At 44.8% G+C, this 25,646-nt stretch overlaps 1 protein-coding gene across 6 annotated transcripts in view; it reads right to left on the reverse strand.

Annotated features, from left to right (window-relative positions):
• ITPR1 (inositol 1,4,5-trisphosphate receptor type 1) overlaps positions 1–25,646 on the reverse strand; it is a 350,791-nt gene that overhangs the window by 109,048 nt on the left and 216,097 nt on the right. For 2 of the 6 annotated variants that reach the window (XM_013973556.2, XM_013973554.2), the window contains 7 exons: positions 24,360–24,508; positions 23,337–23,448; positions 18,937–18,969; positions 10,975–11,010; positions 9,743–9,790; positions 4,467–4,599; positions 2,191–2,381 (listed from right to left, as the gene is read on the reverse strand). In XM_013973556.2, coding sequence (XP_013829010.1) covers positions 2,191–2,381; positions 4,467–4,599; positions 9,743–9,790; positions 10,975–11,010; positions 18,937–18,969; positions 23,337–23,448; positions 24,360–24,508 — 702 coding nt within the window. Of the gene's footprint in view, positions 1–2,190; positions 2,382–4,466; positions 4,600–9,742; positions 9,794–10,974; positions 11,011–18,936; positions 18,970–23,336; positions 23,449–24,359; positions 24,509–25,646 lie in introns of all 6 variants that reach the window. The other 4 variants (XM_018066872.1, XM_013973553.2, XM_013973555.2 and 1 more) reach the window with 2 other exon arrangements.

Below are 25,646 nucleotides of genomic sequence, written 5' to 3' on the forward strand. Positions count from 1 at the left end.
CCAAGTCTACCACACATTTATTCTGAATTCAGGCTTTCATTAGCTCTCTCCAAATAACTTCTGATTAACTTTTAAATTATTGGACTATGCTTCTTTTAAATTACTGGATTCCTTCTAGACTCTGCTTCGCTCAATTTATCTGTCAGATCTGTAGTTCTCTGTTACAGCTCTGAGGCCTCTTGAGGGGCTGCCTGCCCCCAATATATCCCCAGCCCTGTCTCCTCCCTGTCCCGTGAGTGCACTGATCGCGTGTGCACCACTGGGCCTCCTTGCCTTGCATGTGACCCAGCCCCCCACACCCCGGCTCCTGGCGCAATTTCCAACTTTCAGACCCACACCTGTCCAACAGAGCCCAGGTCATCCAAAAGCCTTTCACCAACCCCTTACACAGCTGTAGCTACTTCTTTCTGGGGGGGGTCTGTAGTATCCTTCCCGCCTCCTGGATGGCACTGCACGCCATTCTTCCTATGTGCAAGGATACTAAGTCTTATACCCTTGCAAGATTTCAACTGCTTGAAGACTGAGCTTCCAGGATTAGTAAATTAGCACAGGTTGTTTTTTTTTTTTTTTTTTTTTTTTTTCCCGCTTTTTAGGAGAGGATGGAATAACCTAGGGTTTCCAACTTCTGATGTAGCCAGTAGAGAAAAACCACCACTATCAACACCACTTCAACCGAGAAAAGACACCAGAGCTTAAAATAAATTGGACAGGATATAACCTCAGAATAAACTGGTCAGATGGCCCTTCAAACTCATACATTTGATTTATGACACTGACCACGCTGCCCTCGTTTCCACACTGGCCTGTGCCTGGAGAAAATCCTCAGAGACTGACTGGCCCCAGTGTCGGGAAACCATGGCCTGGGGGTCGCTAGAGGAGCTCCGTGCACACAGCAAGTGCTCAGTGAATGTCTAGTTTGACTGCTCCAGTCCCTGGGAATGACATGGTTCAGAGACCAGGAGTGTTCCAGCCCTGCTCCCACGCCAGCACAAGCACCCAGACAGCAGGAGCCGCTCGGAGGTACCCAGCCAGACTCACGTGGGACAGAATCAAACGGCAACCCCATAGGTCACAGGTGCCCATGCAGCGGACTCTGCCACGGTGCAAACCTCAACCGAGGGCAGCACGCATAATGAACTTCCCAAGTGTGTGCTGGGCAAGGTGGGGCTGGAGGGTGAGGAGACGGGGCGGCCACAGCGCGCCGGGCTGAGACCCAGGCACCCTTTCTCAGGCCCACGAGAAGAAAAGCGCTTGATACATTTGCACAAAGGACCAAAACTTCATTAATCCAGATTCTGGATTTAAATTTGAGACCAAAAGTATAAGGCTGAGTCAAATATATACATAAGGGGGAATTTTGTGGATATACACGTTATATATCAATCAAAAGCTATTACCAAAATATGTGTGTCTGTGTATGTATGTACAAACACACACACACAGAGCTAAGTAAACCCTTCTTCAGAGCCAGCAAAGAACGAAGAATGCATGAAGCAGGGAGTATTACAAATATTTTAAAATATTTAAAAGAATCATCTTCACTGCCATGTCTATATGAAAATTATGTATATATTATTAAAATTGCTTCTTTAAGGACTTTGTCTAAGAATTCTACTCATTATTATTTTAAAATATGTATCATCATCAGCCAACAAAAAGCCATCCACTTATGTCTGACTAACCTAGCCTGGCTTTCCCCTCTTTGCACGTATTAGTTCAAACTGGTTCAGTTTTATTGAGCTTTCCATTTACAAGATAAACACACAGTTAGCAAGAGCTGCAAGATTCATGGATATAATAAGTCTGATTAGCACATGTAGTTTAGGCTCCTTCTGGTCATCTGGTGGTGGGATCCTCTATGATCTTTGATTACAAACTAAATATAATGCATTCAGTCATTCATTGAGCACACATTTATGGATCACCCATGATGCACCAAATCCCAGGCCAATTTTCTTTGCACATCCTCAGCATTTTAGCCCCTTTGGAATGTAACCCATGTATTAGAAGCAAGTCTGAATAATGACTGAAGGACCATAGCAAGGGAGCAACAGAATTCGCTTATTCAGAACAATAGAAGTCTGTGCCCTAAGAAGGAGCTCTCTTGTCCACCAGTCTCAGCGCCACCCATCTCTGGCTCCTGGAACAGAGCCTCCAGGGACGCTCCCCAGCAGCCAGGCCGCCTCCTACCTGTATGGTGGTGTTGCCTCCTTCCAGCAGGGCGATGGCCAGAAGGATGCTTTCATGGAACACTCGGTCACTGGATGCGTTCATTATGAGGTCGATGACCAGGTTGGAGGCCCCCTCCTTGTCAAGGTGGCACTGAACCTCGGCCAGGCTCATCTCACCCCTGCTCATGGGGCTGGATCCAGAACCTCCCCCTGGAAAAGACGCAACACTGCCCTTATCAACCTCACTCAGAGCAGCTAACATTTATTGCATACTTACTGCATACCAACATTTCATGCACTCAACGGTTTAATGATACTATCTCTCTGGACCTTCTTAACAAGCCCACAAGGCAGGTACTCATTATTAGCACCAAGATGAAGTCACTTGTACAACACCACCCAGCGCAGCTGGTAAGTAGTGGAGATGGAACTTGAATGCAAACAGACTGGATGAAGGAAGAGTAATACATTTTGAGCAAAAGACCTAAAGCCATCCAGCCAAGACTCGCCCTTACATCAAAATACAATGACCTGGGCCAGAATTAAGAACCAATCCAATTTTAAGAGACAAACTGAACTTAAGCACTCTTAAGAAGCATAGCCTATACTGATCACTTTAGCCTTCTTTTTAAGAAACCCGCCCTGGCCCCAAACTCGTCCTTTCACATAATTTGCGTCTGTTCACTCATTCATTCATTCACTATTGACTCAGAGCTTGGCATGGAGTCCAGAGCTGGGGATAGGGGAAGGAACCAAAAAAAGTTCACTTCATTGAGCTTCAGATGAGTATACTTAGGAAGAGATGGCCTGTGCCACTTAGCGGAACAGATTCCAACTGGATTTAGAAAGCTTGAGAACTTCACATCATTATTCGCAAAAATTGAAATATTAATGGACATGGAGAAATGGGGCAGTCAGTTTATGAAAAACAGAAAACCATCAGTCCTTCCCTGCAGGGGTCAACTCAAATGCCACCTCCTTTACATTGCTTGTCCTTGACTGCCTAGAATCTATTGCACCTGTCATCCAAGGTGGACACTGGCTGTCACGTCTTTTCTCTGACACCTTCTCAAAGACAAATAGCTTTGAGACATTGTGGGGGAAACAGCTGCTCGACAATCACTGGGAACTTCTGGATGAGAAGCTAAGATCTGTTTCTGGGGTTCTCTGGGAGCAGATCTGCTCCACATTTTCATTTGGTGAGAAGCCCAAGATTCCTCCCCAGAGGTTGCCGGGATTAGTTTATTAAGCACCAAGTGTTTCTGTGCTATGAGCAGAACCCAGCAAGGACCAGACGTTCTCAAGAGTCATCACCACAGACTAGGAATCATGCAACTCACATTTGTGCTTCGAGCATGGAGCTACCAGCCCCCTTAAAACCAACGCCATCGCCCACAGTTAATTCAATGTTTCTGCAGCTTTTACCTGTCACTGTGCTTACCATGTTTTGGGACACCTTTCAGGATGTGTTTTAAAACAATCCCATACAGGGATGCACCTGATGAAGAGAGCTGACTCACTGGAAAAGACCCTGATGCCGGGAAGGATCGAGGGCAGGAGGAGAAGGGAGCGACAGAGGATGAGATGGTTGGATGGCATCACTGACTTGACAGGCATGAGTTTGAGAAAACTCTGGGAGACAGTGAGGGACAGGGAAGCCTGGTGTGCTGCATGTAGTCCACAGGGTTGCAAGGAGTTGGATATGAGTTCGCAACTGAACAAAAATAATACAGGGGTGTGTGTGTGTAAAGTCCCCTAAGGCTTGGGGAGGCACAAAGCATGACACTAGGATTAGACACACCTGCCTTAAGTTACTGCCCAGGCACTAGCAAGCTCCCTTTCCTCTGTGCAATGCCGGATAGTGGGTAACGTATAGGAGAAAAGGAGATGAAGGAGGTAAAGTGCTTGGGAAAGCCCTCGCCTTGGTACACGTGTTATAAAAGATAGCTTCCACCCTCCTCACTGCCAACAGCATCCTCATCTTATGGGGAAACATGAGTCTGAATGACCACGAGAAAATGTGCGATCAAGTTAAATTCACGGAGTCCTTCAAGTATCCCCAGGAAATTCAATGCATGGGAAAGAGGGGGAAAGCCTTAGCCAATATCACATTGCAGGGGGACATTTTTAGACACCAATTTGATGGTAGACCAAAGACAAAACAAGTTGCTAAAATAACACACTAGCAACCCAAATGCATCTGTTAGAGTCTCAACCTGCTAAGCAGAAACACGCAGCTTTGGAGTGGCACACTCAGTTCACACGTGCAGCTCATTAGCACACCATGGGGCCTACCTCCTCCCCCAGGCTTGCTGGGTCCTCCTGGCGACAGCGGGCCATTGCCAAAGCTCGTGAGGCTCTCTCTTCTTCCCGAAGGTCTGATGTTTCCATAGTAACGGTTGACCAAAATCTGCCTGAGGGCCTCACCCTTAATTCAAACAGGATAATGAAATCAGGTTCTGAATTTAATGCACAACTGAGCGACTCACATAAAAAAAAAAAAAGACAGGGGTATCCAGTTATAATTGGCTCAGTCTCAACTCCATGAAAAAATAAATGATTAATAAGAGCACTTGGAAACTTCTAAAGTTAACTTCTTCAATGTTTTCTCAGGAAATCAGATCATAAAAAAGCATCAATTTAAAATATTAAATATCTGAAAGTACTCTCTCACACTGATAAGGATAGAACATGAATCTGGAAGGATAACTAGGATTAACAAAACAACAAAACAAAACAAATAAAGAAGTCCCTTTGAGGTAAGTCAGTAGGATTCAGACAAATTAAAAAATTTACAGGTCAACTTCCACACAGCAATATGAAAATGTTACTCTAACCACAGGATTTATTTCCAACCGTTCTAAGTTCTTACGATATCAAGAGTAATAAATAAAATCATAAGCTGAAAGTAAGCCTTTCTTACAGAAATAGTCAATGAGCCAAATGGTAAAGAAAATCAATGCAACAGAAAATAAATTATTGGCAGATATCAGACATGTCAATCAACAAACAAGCTACATGGATGAAAATGACATTTGAGGTTTTCTTTTAAAGAATATGGGAGGAAGGGCCTAGTTGGATATAAATGTGGGCATGAGCTGATAGTCATGGAATCTGAGTCATGAATGAGGGTTCTAAAAACTCTTCAAAACATGTATTTTGGGGATTTTTTTTAACATTTCCATGACAAAAAACTTAAAAAATATATAAATATTAAAAGAATCCTGGGCAGGGGATAAAACAACTCTTTCCACAATTCCAACCAAAACAGAGCAAAGAAACCACTCTGATCTATTCCCAAATACTTCGCACACTGGCAAAGCAGCAGGATTCACCCTCAGCTCTAATCCATGGCAGTCTCGCTCGCTGAGGGACCACCCCACTAACTCCCACCCCGCCAGTCTGGAACTTTTTACCAGTTAAAGGCTGTATAGATTCCCCTGGACTGTTTCTGAGGGACAAAGTAGTAAGTCCTGGAGTTCCTCTGGCACATCCCGGAGAGAGGTTAAGTGAGAAGTTAGCAGAGGGAAGATGTGTTGCAATGCAGCTGGTCTCTGAAATAGACTCCAGAGTTCTATCGAAGAGACCTGCGACTATACTGAGAATCAGGAGAACTTAAAAGCGATTTGTTAAGAAGCTTCAAGAACAAGTCTGGAGATTTTGAGGAAGGTGTTTGCAAGACAAGATGGGAGGAAGCAGCATGTCCTGCGGATGGTGGAGGCCAGGGGTGCCCTGGAGGAGGCAGGACTGGGGAAGAAGGACAAAGCAGAAAGCTCAATCTGTCAAAATGATACTAGGTCCCAAGGTGACCCAGCGGGCTTTTCTCCTTGGTTAAATTCATGCTGCTGGTCAAAGGCTCCAGGGATAAGTGGGGAGATGGGGTAAACAGGAAAAGTGAGAGAAGCAGGGAGGCAAGCCTGACTTTTCAATGAAAAAGTTCAGAAATGAAAAAAATCTCATCTTTCTTCTCTCCATTCTATCCACAAATATGCATCTCACTGTAGTTAAACAAAGAAGAATTCTTCTTGTTAGGATAAGAAAATCACTTCATACCTTGACCATCAGTAAATTCAAAATTCCGAGAGAACTTTCAATGAGGAAGCTATTTGTGATCCTTAAAAATACCTCCAAAATAAACTATTTTCAGTATAATATCCTTTAATGGCTTAGAAAACCATATTTTGGTATAAGGACATAACTTTGCACCAGTACAAACATATCAACACTCTCCAAAACAGTCATCGAGAGCGGTGATTTAAAAAGGCTGACTTCACAGAAGAAACACAGATGTCAAAGGTATGGTCAAGAAAAGGAGGAATGACAAGATCACCTCCACATAGAATATAACATTAAATACCATGTCCCTCTGTCAACTCAATGATGCATCTATTGGAGTTTCTTTCAGAAGATACAGACTTTTGAGTTCTCCCAAGAGGGATGGCTGGTAGGAAACCATCCCAGTTTTCTATGGGATCCTCTGGGGCACCACAAGAACACTGTCTGAGAGGTAAATGATGGCTGAGACCAGCGAGCTGCAGCCACAGAGAACAGCCCAGGTCTCCATCACGACAAGAATCTGGAAGATCACAGGGCTGAACGGTCAACAGCTGAGTGACCGTCACCAGCCGACAGACATGTACTTGGCAAGGAAGATGCAACCAGAGCCCTCACCCTAGGATTCTACCTAGGACCGGACTGGCTCAGATTTTTTGCTTCTCCAGGTTTTGAGGGTCTGCAATCAAGGTGAATCTGCAATCAAGGAGGCAGGAGGTAGGGAAGGAAGCATGTGCCTTCCAGGGACACGTGGACTTCAGGAACAGGAACTTCACATTTGTGTAGCCTGGATGCCGAACTGAAGTTACCAAGGGATCTCACATTACCATTTTGCCTCTCTTTGCACAGACAAACCCTAGCGGTTACCATAGCAACCGATGCATCAAATGGTACATTTTCCCCCATAAGAGAATATCATAAAATGTGCTCATTATGGAAACATACACACACACACATACATGCTCCACCCCACAAACTTTTAATTCTTCCCCCTTAATTATAAGGTTTTTGGCACATAAGTACCTCACCTTCTCTCCAAAAGTAAATAAATTTTAAGGCAAGGGGGGAAAAGAGAACATGTGGGGTTTGCTTTTTTTTTTTTTTTTTAAAAAGGAACAAGATGAGAATTGTTTCTTTTCTGAAAGAATAAAGACTGAAAATTTTAGCTTAAAAAAAAGGGAGACAGACAGTAAATGTCTTATCTGCTTATCCAGTAAATGGATAAGCATCATTAAAAGTGATGTGAATCCTAGAGTGAAAACTTAGGTTCAAGGCAAATTCTGTTTTTCTGAGATCGTGGTTTAATTTGGTAAAAATCAAAATCTACAGACAAAAGCATTTCTAATCATCTTAATATAAATTACTCAACAGCACTAAGCTGTTCACAGAGTACCAGGTTGAGAGAGCCGATTGTAGAGAAGCAAAAAATGTCACTTCCCAAACAACGCCACTTCTCCGGCTTTCACATTTGGCCATGCAGCCCTTTTTTTTTTTTTTTTCCAAAAAGAAGACTAGTTTTCTTCCCCAGCAGTTTACACCTACAGTATGCAAACAGATATCAGATGTCTGTGACATGGTAAGAAACTCCACACGCATGATTACCCAAGACTGAGAAAAGAAAGGCAAAGTTTCATTTGCAGTGAAGTTTCAGCGGAAAATGGTGAAAATGGCAGGTCAGTGATGTGGAGGCAAGAAACCAGGTTCCTGCCTCACAAGTCACGCGTTTCACTCTGTCCATTCAACTAGTGACTAATACACTGTGTGGAGATATACAGCCCAGCATTGAACAGGGCACCAAGAGTTAAGATCGCAAAGGAGAAAAGTGACCTTTGGGCTCCAAGGTTCCAGCCACTTAAAAGTCAGGTGCTTCAGGAAAGAGAGCAGTGAGCCTCTCACACCTTAGTCAGCACTAGGGCAGTGCCTCGATTTAAAAATACCTTCCTCTTCCTACTCCTGTTTTCTGTCAAATCACGGCCGAATCTCAGGCTGCAAGGTGACCACTGGGGTCATTCACATCCCTTCTCAGAGTCCAGCCACCCTGCTAAGTGCCTCAAGTGCATGGTTCTGGAGAAGAGTCCAGAGAGCAGGAAAGGGCGGAGACTCCTGTCCCCATTTTACAGCAGGAGGAACTGAGTTAAAAGTCCCCCAAATCACACAGTGAGCACCTGGCAAAAGCAGGCTTGACCCAGTTTCTAATTCCAGGGCTCCTGCCCTGGGGCAACATCCAACTTAGGGCAAAGGGACAGCTATGTGCCTTTACTGGCCACTGCTAAGACCCAGGACAACTCTTGAGGAACAGGCAGGGGTGGAAAAAGGCAAGGTGCTCCTGATCAATGAATGGCAGGAGGCACTGCGAGCTGGAGGGGGTAGGGCTGACTATCAAGTTCCTAGAAGCACATCTTTGGTTATCATTTGAGAAAGAACCATCGCAAGAAAAAGGAAAGGATCCAAGAAGCGATGGGACTCTGCAGGTACTGAAAGCTTGTGAGCTTAGCAAAGGTGGCCCAGGCGAGCATTCTCCAGGATGCTGATGACCACAATTTCACAGCAGCCCTTGTCACAACTGCTCACTTCCTAACCCCATGACTTGGCTAAGGTACGCAAGCTCGCTGGGTTTCAGTCTCCTCCTCTGTGAAGTGGGGCTGCAGGCTGTGTCACTGGGTCACCGTCAGCATTTATAAACATTCACGCTGTGAACGTGTGTAAAAGTCTTAGCATAGTGACTGGCACACGATAGACACCCAGAGAACCAGGATATCTGGTATTTTCCATTGACTACACGCAATCAGGAGTCAGCATGTGGATGGTATATGTAGCCTTCTGGGAAATGGTTTAGCACTATAAGACAGTATTGACCCTTTAGCCTAGAAATTCCCCTTTTATGCGTCTATCCACTTGTGTACACACTTGTTCATTCCCTCGAAGGAAAATATTACAAAAGACTTGTTAATCAGCGGGAACTTTAGGCAGCTGTTAGCTTTCAAGGAAGAAAATACTCAGATACATGACAAAATCCAGGAACAAACGTTGTACACTTGAAAGAACCCCAGTGACAATGTAAGTATGTGTGTGTGTTGGCACATATTCTCACGTGTGCAAAAAAGAGGGTAGAAGGAAACAGTAACTCTTTAGCAGCTTTATAGCCAGGTAGTGTAATTATGGACAGTTTTACCATTATACTTTTTTGTTTACTATACATTATCCATAATGGTCACCAGTTACTCACAAAAAAAGTTTTTTTTAAGGCTACACATAAGGAAAATCTAACCCAGCAGAAGAAGAGAGGATGTGACAAGTGACTGGGTTGTTATTTGGGACTGGCTGGAAGCAGTGTGTAAAGCGGTAGATTATACGTAGAACCATCAGTTAGCTTCATTTATACAAAAGGCTGGGACTGGTTCTGAGCCAATTAATGCTGTAACAATGACAACGACGACAAAAACTGTCCGTGTGTACGTCAGAGCGTATGGCTGAGGGCGGAGCTGCGGTCGTCACTCCCAGCTCCCAGGACTACGTACCCTTTTATGATCCTCCAGCTGCCTCAGCGGTGGACTCGGTTCGAGCTCCTGCTAAGCAGGCAGAAATTCCATTTAAGTATGAGACTAAGACACCCTCATCTTCAGGATCGGTCACAAATGAAATACACAGAGAGCACGTACGCAGTGAGGACTGACACAGAAGGAGCGCAGGCCTGAGTGTGGCTTTCCCCAGACAGACACCAGTGCTCATGACCTTGGCTACTACTGAACAACTGGCCCATCCCCAACCCCAGAGCACCGTGTGAAACGTGCAGTCACATGACCAATAATGTCTGGTTAATATTATTTTTCGCAAACATTATGAAAACGAAGTTCAATGTTATGTACATTTACATCAACCCAAAAAGGGGGGGGGGTAATGCAAGATGCAACCGGGCAGGTCCTTGTACAACTCATCCACGGATTACTGCTCAGCACATGCATGAGGACGTCAATGCGCACACTCCCAACACATACGAGAGACCTACGCTTTGCCCCAGCCCACAGCATTCTAATCAAGGCTACCAGTGCTGAAGAGCTCTGATTAGAATATTAGAGGACTGATCATTACAAAGCATGCCCACTGGAACTCAGCTCTTTGATCATCAGTTTCATTTCTAAGATCTCCTTTCAGATTGAGCACACGTTTTAGCTCTGACTCCTGTGATTCTAGAACAGTTTCAGAGAGTAAATTTTGATCCTTGGAAGGATGCCTCCCACAAAAAGCTTCTCGGTAACTTTAGACGCCTTAATGAATTCTAGTCCCGCATTTAGCAAGCTGAGCTAGCGACAGGAAGAACAGAGACAGTTTGCTGTGAAACTACTCCTTCATCAACAGCGTCACCCAAACGATAACACAGATACCCTGAACCTGAACTCTGCTTCACCTCTGCACGGGACCCAAAGTTCTGTTTTGTGTAACAGCAGAAAGGTCTGGACCGTCCAGAGTTTCTTGGCCAAACGTTTCAAGGTGGAGATGAAGGGTTTTGTGCAAAAACCTTCAGAGAGTCATGAGCCTTCACCGGCAGGATACTGTGGCTTGAGTTCCTCAGAACTTTCTACACCAAGGGCCACCCAATTATAGCAATGATCAGATCCCAGCCAGGCTAGACATGTCCCTCCTGCACCGTCCCAAGAGACAGACACTTCACCATGACAGTTCACACCCGACCGGCAACACAGACAAGCGCCTGTATTTGCTGGGATCGCAAATACGGGTGAGTGACACACACCTCGGTGGAGTTCTCAGAATCCGGAGCTTGGGGAAGCTAGTTGGGAGTAAAAGAAGCAGGTTAGTTACAGCACATGCATCTGGTGACCACAAAGAAGTCCAGAGACCAACACTTGGGGACAAAATTGACGATGAGGTAATCGGGTTGTCACACCCACTGAAGGGGGTTTCAGCTGCGGATGGCAGGGGACACCCTCACTTCTAAAATGAACTTAATGTGGTTGCGCTGGGAGAGACGACTGGCCTGAGATGGGGAAACACATCTAAATGAAAGAAAGAGAAAGCCTAGCACTGATCAAGAAGTAACTATGTCTAAATAATGAAAGATGTCAAAGGCAAAGGTACTGCACATCTACGTTCTGTTTGTCCACAGAGGAAAAGTGATCCAGCACATGCCCCCAGGGGCTCAGAGAACGGAGGGTGGGCGGATGATGACCACAGGGGCCTCTGGTGCAGTCCCCTTCCTGGGGGCTGGAAGCCCCTGCAAGGTCTGCACCGCTGCCTGCCCGTGATGAGCTTCTCCAGTGGGCACGTGCGTCCTCCCAGCCTCTCCTTTCCCCATATCCTGGCCCTGCATCAGAGGGTGACACCCCACGCTCTGGCTTAGGGACAGAAAGAGTCTCTCCCCTCCTGTGGCTCTGGAAGGAGAAAGGAAGGCTCCTGGCTGCAGTTTTCTTGGCTGGTTTCTCCTCCCTCCACACACTTCCCTCGAGGCTCCAGGGATACTAGGTTCCCCAGTCTGGCCCTGCCATACCACGCGGACACCCCACACCTCTGATGACTCCTGAATTTCATTATGTCCAGCCCATAAATGAGAGACAAGATGACGGCCCTGAGGGAAAGGACTGGCCATGGAGAGGATGCATGTAGTGGCTGAAAAGTCCACAGCTCCACGTGACAGCAGCGCCACGAATCTGGCCGCCGAAGGGCACATGCTCGGGGCAGAGACGGATGTCGGATGGAACTGCCGGACCCGCCCTGGGCTGCGGTCACACACCAGGCATGGCTGGCGGGTTCAAGGTGCGGTCTGGGGCCGTGGAGTGAAGCCAAGGCTCACACTGCCACTGAGTGACCTTGGCCTCCCTCGGCGGGGCTCCAGCAACACAGCAGACCTCTCCCGAGGCCAGAGTGCGGCGGTCGGCGGTGAGCTGGAGCAGGTGCTAAAAGCGTGGGGTGGGGGTGGGAGCTGGGAAATGCTGTGGGTTCACAACCCAGCTCAACACTTGATACCCCTTTCATGGTGTGACCCTCAAGATGGAAAAAATGCTCTTAATACAAGACTGTTATTTTGTAACCTAATAATTTCTTTTTTTTTTTTTTTCTCTATTTGCCAACAGGTAAAATGAAGTAAAGATATAAGAGGTCTCTTTAACCACTAAGATTATTTTATGAAGGACAAAGAGGCAGATGTGGAGAGTTGCTCACTCAGTTCTGGACAGAGGAGCCCTCAGACATGGTGCAACTCCACTTGCCTCAAGGAGCAACTTTCTCTCCGATGTGTTTAGCTTTCTGTTGGGGTCAGGAGGCAGAGGGTGTTAAGAGAGGACTTGAGTGTGGTGAGGGAAACAAAACCAGAGCTCAGGGGAATGTGTTCTGCAGATAATATAAATGCTATCATGATCCAAGACTGCGTTTTAACTCCACCCCTGCGTTCTGCAGGCTTTAGGCTGAAGAAGTAAAGTTGCACACACACACGCGCCATCTGCCCTTAGTGCAAAAAGGACACACGAGGAAAAGTAGGATGAAGGCAAGCTCCCATGCGCTTTGGAGCAGTCGGAGACACAGATGGAGAAAAGTACTATCATTCACAGTCAGCTTTGGCCACATTCCACCAACATATCCTTCATACCGATTCTATACGATCAGAACAAAAGGATTACAGGCATGGATTTACTACAGGAAGCCACACAGCTACCATCTTACTGCCTTGCCAATCAAAATAATAGTTAAAGAAAAGATGGAGTGGAACTCGTGTGTCTTCTTAAAATTCTCTTGTTTGATATCCCTTATGTCCAAAGAAGCATCTTGAATTCTTTCCGAATGTTCACAGAGTTGTTTCTAAGCACTCAAGAGATCAGTGGTTTCTGGTATGTTTAATGATTGGACTGGTACTCAACTGCCTCCCTAAACTGCTGTCATATTGGTGTTTAATTTTTGAAATGAAAATTAAGATTAATGATCTTTTCTCCTAGAATGTTACAGAAAGACCTCTGAGACAATAGAAAACGTTTGCTTCTTCAAGAACCACTATTTATTCAGGAGGACAATTTTTTAATGTCATCCACTCATAAAAAAGAATGGAAAAACCAAGGACAATGGACGGGTATTGCCTGACGGCGGCTCATGCAGGGACTGGTGCTGTATGACCTTCAGCCAGTCACTGAACCTCTCTGGGCTTCCACCGCCTGGCCTGTAGTTCAAGGAGACTGGAGCAGGTAATATAAGGATTCCTTCCAGCTAAAACATTAAGTTATGCTTGGTATATTTTCAGTAAACTTTATTCCGTAACATCAAACAGCTAAGTTCCCTAAATAACACAACCCAATAGAACACAGAATGATTTCAGGCATGGAAAAGGCCAAACAAGCTTGGCATATGATTTGGCAAAATAACCAATGGTCTCTATTAGCACTTCCTCCTAAGAGGATTTCAGCTGTATTTCTGGGAGGATTGGCTCTTTCATGGCAGTCAGCCACAATATGGAAAAGATAAGCCTATTAATTAATAAGCCATATACGTTCAAATCATAACTACCTAAGCTACATAAATACATATACATACTACCCAAAGCAAAGGATAGTTCTGGTAAATGAATGAACTGACTTTCTCGGCACATTTTTATTATCAAAGTAACTTTCTTTTTAACATGAAAGATCACGCTCAGTGACCATACGGTAATGGAGACTGTTCTAAGAAAAAGAGTTTGCCTGTGTTTTCCACGTCTTGTCTTTTACCACCTCACCCCACGATCAGTCAGTATATTGAGATGCTGACACCTCCAGTTAAGGTGAGGTCTCTCCAAACCAACAGTTGACTGGCAGTGATCTGATGCTATCTGGTTTTGAACTTGAAACTGACTATTGCCTTCCGTTGCCTCTTCACATTTTTCTAGGATCTTAAGTCTTCCCAGAGCTTTTAGACAAGGTTAGCAAAATCAACCTTCACAGAAAAAAAGATTTCAAGTGACTGGCTTTGAAGCAGAAAGCCAGAGAATCCCAAGTCAGAGAATCCCAACTGGTTATCCTAACTACAGCACTAAAGTAGCAAGTAGACTCACACAGGAGACGTTGAAACGCTCACTTTCTGTACATGATGTACCTACCATTTTACCCAGGGATAAATGTCTACCACAAATGAAGGGAAATTATACTTTGTCATTCTTAAAAAAAAGAAAGCCCGCAGGCTTCCCAGGGTTCCTATCTGTGGTGTGTGTACAACAGCACACACTCGCGTGCATGCATAGCAGATACACACACACAGGCATCTGTGTGTGCCCGACACAGGCCAGCACATGACACAGCCACTGAGACTGTTTCCTGACGTCATCAACAAGAATCCTACCCCTAGGCTTCTAGAATCTTCCTTTGAAATAAGATGTCTTCCTTTCATGGACCACCCCTAGCAGACATTGAAGACAGTTCGAGAAATGAGACTGAACATCAAATAAACAACCCAACCTTATACCTAAAGCAACAAGAAAAAGAAGAACAACAACAACAAAAAAAAACAAGACTGTATTGTGGACTGAATTCTCAGCACAGCAAAGAGAATTTATCATCTCTAACGCCATGAATCAGTCCTTAGTTCCTTTTCACCCACTCCATCTCAGAGGAGGGGGAAAAAATAAACAAACTGCGAATGGGTCTGCAAATATGTTTGCTGGGTCCTGGCTTTCCAAGCCTTTGTAAACCACATCAAGAGAATAGAACATCCGAAAGAAAGCTGAGCAAAGAGAGAAGTTACCTAGTATTTTAGCAGGACAACTCTGAATCTTCACGTCAGCTAGCATAATACCCTTTACTAATGGCACTGGCTTTTTGAAACAAGAAATAGACATTATTTGGCTCTGATGATGCAGTTTCACCTATGTTTTACAGAACAAGTTCATCAGAACTGAACCCAAAAGTGAAAATCATTTTTTAAAAAATGCATTCTGACTTGACTGAATTATCCAGCTTATATCCTTATGGAATCATCTCAGCATTAAAAAGAAAAAGAAAGGAAAAAACCAAAAAACCTCCCGAGATTCGGCAATAGCTTCTCTATGCTCTGAGTTGAGCTCGCTTGCTCCAGGGTTGCCAGTGTCTAACAGTAAACAGCCCCGCTGCATTTATTGGCAATTACTGTTGAAGGTCACACATCAGCAGCGAGCCTAAATTCCAGGAAAAAAAGAAGCTCTTATGTAACTGCCGCCTGAATGTTGGCAGGTGCCCAACCCAGCAGTTCACAGCGATGTAAAAAAGTAGGACACCTCCACTCTGGCTTGGACGTCATGAGAACGCCCCCTGAAGGTGAAATTGAATAATTCTTGTGTTTTCTCTGTTTTCTCTCTCCCCCTCACCCCCCTGCTGAATTTTATTATTGACAGGGGCCTCCCTTGCTTGCAGAAGCAGCTCTTGGTGGCACAGTGGCAGAAGCCGAGGACTCAATACTGGCAGAGAGAGGCGGGCTGCAGCCATCTTAAGGAGTGGGAGCACCAATCTCACTTTTCCGTTGCAGTGAGTCACTAACAGGCTCACCTGCCAGTGGTCCTCGCCTGCTGTGAACTGACCTCCTTGCTCAGGTCCAAGTCCCTAAACTACATATTCTTGCGACCCCATGTTCTCATGATCCAAATCCTAAAGGAAATCAACTCTGAATATTCACTGGAAGGACTGATGCTGAAGCTCCAAAACTTTGGCCACTTCAAGTGAAGAGCCAACTCATTAGAAAAGACCCTGATGCTAGGAAAGATTGAAGGCAGGAGGAAAAGGCGGGGGCAGAGGATGAGATGGTTAGAGATAGCATCATCGACTCAATGGACATGAATCTGAGCGGCTTCAGGAGCCAGTGAAGGACAGGGAAGCCCGGCATGCTGCAGTCCATGGGGTCACAGAGTCAGCCTTGACCTAGTGACTGAACAACAACATGATTCCCTATACTTTACCTTCCTACATGCCTAAGTTAACATTGGCTTGTAATATTGTCTGTTGCCATGGCAAAACCATAAACTCCAGAAGGGCAGACACTGTGCCTATTTCGGGCACTGCTGGATCCAAGACCTCTAGCAAAGCACCTAGAATGGAACAGGCACTCAAGTGTTAGATAAACAAATGCTTTGAGCAGTCACTGGTGTCTGTTTAAAGCCAAGAATGGGTGGTGGGGTGTTTTCTTTCTAGGGTGACAGAAACATTCTATACCTCTCCCCTCATCTGTCCTCTTCCTGAACCCCAAGAAAAAGGTAAAATCAGGTGGTAATGATGGAGACCTTGCCTCTTGATTTGCAACACCAACAAAAAAATCATGATCATCATAATGAAGAAAAACAAAAAAGGAAACCCTCCTCTTCCTGGTTTCAAATGAAATTTCACTCCAGGAGATAGCCGAGAAGGCCTCCACCATGCACTCTTCCTACAGGGCCTCTGACTCTGTCCTCACTTCACCCTCCTTTCTCAGAGCACACACAGAGACTCAGAAGATGCTGCGCTGTTTTTCCAAGCAGTTCACTGCGCCTCTTCTCTCACAACGCCTGAGAGCCCTTTATCATTGAAGAGTAGTGGTCCCTCCCCATCCCGGGGATCACGGCTCTTCCAGATATGTCATAACCCTGGCTCTCGGGCTATTCCTCAGCAGGTTTGCAGTTTTTAGGTGGGAGGCCTTGCCTGTAACGTGGGCCAGTTTCGCATTAAGTTTCTTAATGGAGTTGCCGCAGAACTCCAGCTGTGGGCTGCCGGTTTCCACCCGCACACATGGACAGCAGGCTTGGCAGGGGAAACTCAGGAGCTGTACTCATTTCCAGAACAGCCATGGATGATAAAAGGCGATCAGGCATCTCTGCTTAGAAGGCCAGATCCAAAAGCCCGAGGGCCTGGGGACAGTGTTGGTGTCCCAGGGCACTGATGGTTGCCAAGGGTAACAACAGAGAGGGGATCCACAGTTGCTTCCTCAGGGAATTTTCAAAGAATCCAAGGGGCTGCCAGAACATTCTTCTTTTATAAACAGACAGTATTCTATTTCCTAGCGTATAATTATAAACACACCTGCTCCAACTGTGGAATCTTTCCGTAAGCGAGCAATAAACTCCCAGCCAGGAGACCCAAGTTCTATCTTGAGCGAGCAAACACATCAAATGATTACTATGGTGCAAAACAGAGTATTAATAACACTGCAGACTCCGATAAGGGAAGGCTTTCCTTTCCTGACTTCATCTGTATTTAAACAAATAGGAACTCAACCTCAATACTCTAGAGGGAAAATTCAAATCCGGGAAGCATTTATAACTCTAGGTAGAAAGAAGAGGAGGCGAAGGCTGCTAACATGAAGATTCAGCCTTAGATGTTTTGCTGGCAAACAAGTAACCCGGAAGAGAGAGGACTGAACAGGAAGCAGCAAAAATCACTGTAGTTAAAGGGGCGAACCCCCTGGACAGCCTGCTGTTTTCCTTGCTTCCTATTCGCCCCAGAGAAGCATAGCCTCCTCACCTGTTCATGCTGAAAGGTTTAAGGGAAAGCCTGAGCTTGCAGGATCTACTGTGGTTGAGCAGTAAGCCCTCCAGGCCGGCAGCTAGGCCCAGTGCTAGTTCTGCCTCCCCCGCTATCTAGCCGTGTGAACTAAGGCCACTCATGCTACCCCTCTGAGCGCCCCCCATTCCTGAGGGACCTGACCAAATTCATAACCTCGCATGGCACTTTCAGCTTTAAAAAGTCTGTGATTCAAATTCTCCTTAGGGGTATCTGAACCATCTCTTAATATTTCTGACATTCTGGTGGTAGCTATTAGAGCAGGGCTTATATTCTATTTGGTACTCTATTCCATCAAAAGAAGGTATCTATTGGTCTAAAAGAGCGAACAGATATCAAAAGAAGTAGATCAGAAAATTAATTTTTTAAAGTCAGATAAAAATTTGTCCAATGTGCCTCCCTTTCCTAAGCAAGTAGACTCCCTCAACTACATATATTAATTCCCCCAATTAATCCTTTCTATTATCAATTACCAAACATGTATCACATACTATAGATGTGGCAAGAAATCTTGAAAAATGTTTACAAGAGAGAAAATATTTAGGAGGCCCTCAAATCCCAAACAAGAGGGCCACTCGTGAGTCTGCAGGCTAATTCTGAGTAAACGAAACTAATTTGATACCTAAGTATAGAAACCATGAGATGACATTTCAGTTTCTCGATCTCTAGGTGGTTTTCCTAGAATTGAGAAGCCAAGGATATAGTATGTTCTGAATTCCACTGCAAGCCAGCAGCTGAGAAGTCTCGAGATCACTGTAGAATTCACTCTGCACTTTGACCAAATTTTCTATGACCCCCTCACACTTAACACTTTCCAACATGTGGACCAAGAGAGCAGTGGTTTGTTTCTTTCTTTCACTTCTTGCAAACTGTACCCATACAGTTATTTCTTTCTGCACAAGTGCTTCACATACAGAGAGAGAAGCATCAACAGTGAATTTCAGAGATCTGTAATAGCCAGCGCCAACCACAAATTCAGCTGAGCTTCTAGACAGTGAATGATGGAAATTTTATCACAGTTTAGAAAATCTTTATCTAGACTCAGATGGGCTCCAAGGACAAATGGCAAACAAACTCATGGGAAACGCTAACACAGACACGAAGGACTTGACTCACTCCCAGAGGCATGCTACACAAAGTCAGATACTAGATGCCGCACAGACTAGGGGAGAGGTCAAGAGTTCGCTGGGAGAGGGTCATGGAAACATCACCATGGGACACTTAAAAAAAAATGAAATTAGGACCTCAGCATTATCCAATTCATCAATGGAGATGAGCTGGAAAAGAAAAAGGGGGGAGAAAAAGAAGGCAATGTTAGAGCAGGAAATACAAGCGAGCTACGTGTTAGAAGCGTCGTCACTGTACTTCTCATCGCTAGAACGCAACCGTCTCGAGAGGTGTGGGCACTCTGGACACCACCGCACCCTGACATCTCGGGCAGGATGCTGCCACACTTCGTATACATGCCAGGTATCAAACCTCGCAGGTCCGGACTCCCTGGTGGCCCAGTGGTTGAGCCTCCATGTTCCTAATACAAGGGGCGTGGGTTCGAACCCTGGTTGGGGATCTAGGATCCCTCATGCCACACAGTGTGGCCAAGAGAAAAACAAACAAAAAACCTCGTAGGTCACTGAACCAAGAGCCCTGAATGGCACCTTTGTACTCCCTCGTAGAGAAAACTGGAACTGGGCTGTGAACGAGGGCAAGATCCCCGGTTAAGAACCATGTCCTTTCAGAAAAGGATGGGACAGAGTCGGGTTAAAAGCTAAACTCCTATCAACTCAGCTTAGGAGAAAATTCTCTCCTTGGACTCATTATACCATTGAATGGGGGTGGGGGCTCTTGAGTCCAAACGACCGTTGAGATAAATCAGACCTAGCTTCAATTTAAGCAAGCAATAAGACCAACATGTTCCCCAGCCCAGATATTCTAAGTCCTGATACTATTGTTTAAGAGACTAGATTCCTCCAAGGTGATTAGTGCCTACCTGAGTGATATTAGGAACAATGAAATGATTTATTAGCACCAAGTTCAAAAGAAAGAAAAAACAAGAGGATTAATGACAATTATGCATGTTTAATGATAGATGGACGATCCTTGATTTTTTTATTATGTTTCATTAATATTTAGTTCATTTTGCTAATTTAAACTCCTACTAGAAACACTGGTAGCTGGAAATGTTGATAGTTTATTTGCCTAGAGAAAAGAAGCACTAGTAATTAACGGGATTGACAATTCATAAGAAATGAAAATCCTGATGTTACTTGAGGTCAAAAACTCTCTAGTAGTGTAACAGGTACCGTTATTCAGAAGAAAAATGGATTTTAAATAAATTTAGATCTTCTTTCGCCTTAACTGTTGGCCTCTGAATTTCTTTCCAAAACTCTGACTCTTAAAACAAAAATATCTTAATAAAAATTGTACAGTAGGTAATAGAGCAGCCAATATATAAAATAACTATGCTTTCTCTTCAAGCAGAGCCTAGGGGCATGAATATATTCTACGAATTATAGAGAGATTTAGGGTAAATCTTAGAGATGTTTAGCAATGGGAGGTAACTATTTTTTTAAACATGGTTAAATCTGTAGATTAAAAGCAGAGTTGGCTAGGCCTTGCACACACAGAATGGTTGCAAAGCCCTGATTTTACAGTTTATTAACTTTGAATACATTGGTGAGAAAGACACAAGAATCACATGAAAATGTATTCTATCATTATTCTGGTGATCCTTTTTAATATTCCACTATATTATACTATCCTGTATTATATATTAATACCACTCTCTGGTAAATACTGCTGGCCCATTTGGAGACACCACAGTAAAAGGTAGTTTAATTTCTAAATGATCATGATTTAAATTTTGTCACCATCCTCTTTGCCCAGCCCCACATTTCCAGCACATGTCACAGTCCTTGGAAGGGCACATCTTAGGCAATGGACCGGGACAAGTGTGCTGACCACTGGCTTCTCCCAGGTATGACTCTTAGGCCTGATCCAAAGCTCAGGTGATGTGAGGGCCCGCAGACCAGGAGAGAGGACTGTGAGGACTCAGGGGAGGGCAGGGAGGCAGAACAACCCTGGCCATCCCAGCAGGGTGTTAGTCATGGGGCAAGCTCCACTCAAGAGGCAACGAACAGGAAAACCAGGCCAAGACGACAGACACGGCACTCACACTTGCCTTTGTGTCCTGAGCACCCAGGTCAAAGGCCACTTCACTTACTTGATCAACTAACACCCACTGCGAGGGACAGGGAAGCCTGGCATGCTGCAGTCCATGGGGTCGCAGAATCAGACGTGACTTGGCGACTGAACAACACCCCCCACTGGTTTGCCTAAGAAAGGTTAGTTCTTTGGGTCTGAGTTCTTCCCACCTTTGAAAGAGCTGGCTTGTCCCGCACGTCGTGTCTCTTTACTCAAACAGCGGCAGCCAGCAACCCATCAAAGGCATTTTCCAAAAGTCTTAGTGAAACAGGACAGAGTGCAAACTAACAACGAAACTGAAGAAACACAAATCATTTAACGCTCCCCTGCCCCCTTTAAAGTGAAGGGTTAAGCAGCCTTTTCCCGCAGTCCGAGCGTGGGGCCAGAAACATGGCATGTCTGTGTGGTCGCTGCGGAGCTGCTGACTAGCACAGGTTTCTAGAATGTCTCCCTCGGTGGCAGAGCATTTCCCGTACTTGCTTCTAGTATTTTCACTTTGACCAGGGGGATGACAGCTCCAACCCGACGGGAAGGAACTGTCATCCTGCCTCCAAGCCCCTCTCTGCTAGGGTGTGACTAATTTCTTCACCAGATGAAGAGGGATTGAGCTGCAACCTCAGGAGCTCCTCTCAACTCTCGTAACTCTTTCACAACGACCTGCATCATCTACTGGCCTCTCGAAGCCCTGGCTCTATCGCTCTCCACAAGCTTTCTCACAGGCAAGGTGACAGCATCTTGGATCATGTCCCCAGAGGCCAAGACAGTGTTCTCCCTGTTGGCCCCCCATGGGGAGGGAAAGGCGGCAGGAAGCATACCTTCCACACGGCCCCGAAGACCCCCATGCACTTTTCTGCCCAGCAATAGACTCTCAACCAACTCCTTGTACTTATACTTCCCTGTTCTAAAAAGAAAACTTACTTCAAAGTATAAACACAACTTACAAAGTTCACTGGAGTAGAGACGCAAAGCTTACCTGAAGTGCCTTGGCTACAGAAAGAAGCAGACATTCTCAAGAGGAGAAAACTGTGGTCCCCACAGTTTAAAATCGTGTTTTCTGCCCCCAAGGTACAAATAAATTCACAGCTGGTTAAGGTCCCTTTGGTAGAGTTTATCTTATTAGGGCAAGTGAATGAGTCATTTTTTAAAAAAACACGAGTTTTTAAAACTAGAGTCAATTTTTTAAAAACACTTAAGTTCACTTGAAGAAAAACAAACATCCTGTGGAATAAATGGCTATTATTTACTTATCTGATAAGTGTATCTCTTTTACTGTCCTCCTCACCTTATCAAGGGCAAGACCTACCTGGGTGTCTACAAAGTGCAGACTGGTCATCTCATTACTTCCCATTTGTACCAGTGCTTTTATATTATTTAAACTCTATTCTGGCATATTTCCACCACTAAATTCCTCCTGAGTTCTAAACACTTATTTTCTAAATAACATTTATTCAAGATTGAATTTGTACACTTTACAAGTTTAGATTGATGTTTAAAAGCATTGTGGTTTGGGGCCAGTGGAGGAATGTAAACTGAAAAAAGGACTGTGTACCTGTTTTATCTGCTTTTATCCAAAGATCCTCACATGTTGAATTGCTCTAATATTAAGGACGGACACTGCTTAGGTTAGAAAGCAAGATTCCGACAGTGTTTTAGACTTGCAAGAATCTAGTTGTCACCATCTCTTTTGACAGGGGAGGCTGTGATTTAATTATCAAGCATTCTTCACAGAGATGAATAACAGTTATTTACTGTGTATTTGATAAGTCAATGATATCAGCATATTTACCTACTTGGAAAATGCTGATAAAAGTGGCTTCAAGATAGTAAATGAATATTATTGCCTTCAAAGTAGACTGGTAAGACTTAAATTCAGGCCCTGTTTTTCGCTGGGGGCAGAAAGGAAGAGCAATGGGGCTGTTTTTATCCCACCTGGACCAAAATCAGGGGTGTGCGGGCTGTTTTCTGTACATCATGGCTCACTGCATGTGCTGAGAAGTCTCAGCTCCCAGGCATGGTCCATTTCCCAATCTCAGTTAGAAAAGGTGACATGTCTGTCCGTCTTCATTCCAGTTAGAACTGGAGGCAGTTTCTTCATACACTGGGAGGATTGTGTAACGTTTCACCAGAAAGAAGCAAGTAAACCCACAGCTATGCTCAGCTGGAACCCAAAACTCAGGAACACACACACCTTGGTACACAAGAGGCATTTGCATTCTCACTGGGAATTTAACAGACGGAAAATCTTGTTGTCCCTATTTTTCCGAATATAGATTGTATGGCAAGCAGCCTAAAAGAGACACCTAAGTGTGAATAGGTGTTTTTTTTTTTTTTTAAGTTATCCCTCCAGTCAATATGCCTGAACTAAGGTGGATTTCTAAGCGCCCCCACTCTGCTGCTATCTGATAGCAACGCCTGGTTTTCACATGAAAATAGAAGGCAGTACCTTTTCTCCATAGCCTCTGTCTTTGGTCATCATTTCTCTGAGGGTCTGAAGGACCTTAATGCAGAGTTTCTCCTCATTCTCCTCCAGCAGCTGTTTAGTGTGTTTGATTAACCTGAATGGAGGGGAAAACCACGAATTACATCCCTGAAACAACCTTTACATAAAAAAAAAAAAAAAAAAAGAAAAGAAACTTATTGTAACTAGTCTGTTAGTGAACTAATGTTTACCAAAGGCTCCCAGGCTTAAACAGACTTCCGGGCAGTCCCTTCATTAACAGCCGGTCGGTGTCTCAATAGCGACACCTGCTGGTCAGCAGCAGCAAACAGGTCCGAAGGGAGACAGAGGCCCACTCAAAACTGCTGTTTATGGAGTGCAGTTATTTATCCACTGAGGATTGTCAGTAAATGTGGCCAAAATATGTCAGCAGTGTTAAAAAAAAAAAAAAAAAGAACCTCAAGAGTATGATGGCTGGGATAAACACATCCCAACCATCGCTTTGTTTATCCAGTCTTATCCTTTGACGGGCCCAGAAAATAAAGCAGCAGCAGAATTCATGCTCAAGCTAAGCAACCAACCAACCTTAGGGTGAAAATCAGACAGCGATCTCGGGTCATGGGACCAGTTGCTTCTAGATGACGCCCCACAGCATAAAACGAGAAGCTACAAAGCTGCTGGGAAAAGACTGTGAGGCCCTGGTAGGTTTGAGCTTTCTGAGCATTCCAGGGCCGTGGCTTTTGGAGTCTGTATGTCAGTCCATGGTGGGCATCCTGCCTGCATGTGGTGAGTGGAAGATGAATGACCAGGCGTGTGGTTCTCAAAGAAGAAGTTGTCACCCAACAACAGTGTTGCTAAGTAGGACTGCACCTACACACTTCCTTTAGAACAGTCAGAACAGACCCCCCGTGCTAGACCTTGCTGTTTTCATCAAACACCAGGCCAGCCCCGCCTTCCCCGGGAGCCAGCACTGCGTCTGGTCATTGGGGTTTTGCCCCAGCGAGCACCGTGGCCAGAGGGGCTGCTTACTTGCAGATGAAGCCCCCGCTTTCACACTTCCTCCTGGCATCCGTGTTCTCTGGGAACAGCAGCTCGGGCCGGTGGAGGACATCCACCAGCACAGATAACTCGGCCTGCACCAGGGGCCGGAGACGGTCCTCCAGGGCCGAGACGATGTCCTGGAACGGAAGCACAGCCCAGGTGAGCAGCTTGGGCCGAGGCGACCGCGGAGGGTGGGAACATTCATTTCTGACCTGAGGCATGACCACAGACTAGGCTGGGTTACAGTAACCTCAGCACCGTCTGGTATGTGCCTCAAGTTACTAGACATTGCCCAACGGTTACCTGAAGCATTAGACCCTGATGCGGAAAACAGAGAAATAACAAAGACGTAACATCCTTCCCACCCGCTCTGTGAGATGATCCTTATGCTACCCAAGGCATCATTCCGTATGTTTAAAAATAGGATGCAAAAAGTACATTCGACAACATGGAAAGGTGTCTACATTACAAGTGTAAAAAAAACGGCCAAACAATAGTATGGACTCTACGATCCACTTTTTTATCAGCAACATTAATGTCTAAAGGATATGCAGCCAACATTAAAACATCATTAGTGGTTTTCTCTGAGAGGTGGGATTACGGGTGATTCCAGTTTTCTTCTATTTAGTGGTACTTGTGAGTATTGTCAAATTATTTCCAATGAGCATGAATTATTCATATAATAAAATATCATATAAAAATGAGAACACAAAGGAATGAACATGCTGTATCAACATGCTAAATACATGTACCCTGATAGCATGATGGTCTTCAAATGCAAAACACATAGCTGTAGGAAAGGAAAACAGAGAGAAGTTGAAAGAGCAGCAAAACCAACACAACAAACACCATATAAAGGCAAATGGCAGGAAACAGATGAGAGATCATCTCCAAAAGATGCTCAAGTCTGCCGTCTGGCTGGCTAACTGAGAACCAAGCTACCGGCAAGCTGGCTAAGAAGGGCAGAACACGACACGCTGGGGAAGATCAGGTAATTCACCAGGAAGCTTTGCATGGACAAAGCCCACTGTAATTGCACTCATCTCAATTAGGGACCCAAATTTCATAGGCCTCAAATTCACAAAGAATTGAGTGATCTTTTATCTAGGAACCAAAGCTTATGAATACAATTCTACTTCATCTTACATTTAACAAAATTTGTCATCACTCAATCTTATTTAGGATGCATTCAAAGAATGCATGACTAAACCAAACTGCTTTGGGCGGGGGGGCGTTGGGGGGGGGCGATATTCCCAACAATATTATGAGTACCCT

The sequence above is a fragment of the Capra hircus genome, chromosome 22 (assembly GCF_001704415.2).
Source record: "Capra hircus breed San Clemente chromosome 22, ASM170441v1, whole genome shotgun sequence".
Classification (NCBI taxonomy): Eukaryota; Metazoa; Chordata; class Mammalia; order Artiodactyla; family Bovidae; genus Capra; species Capra hircus.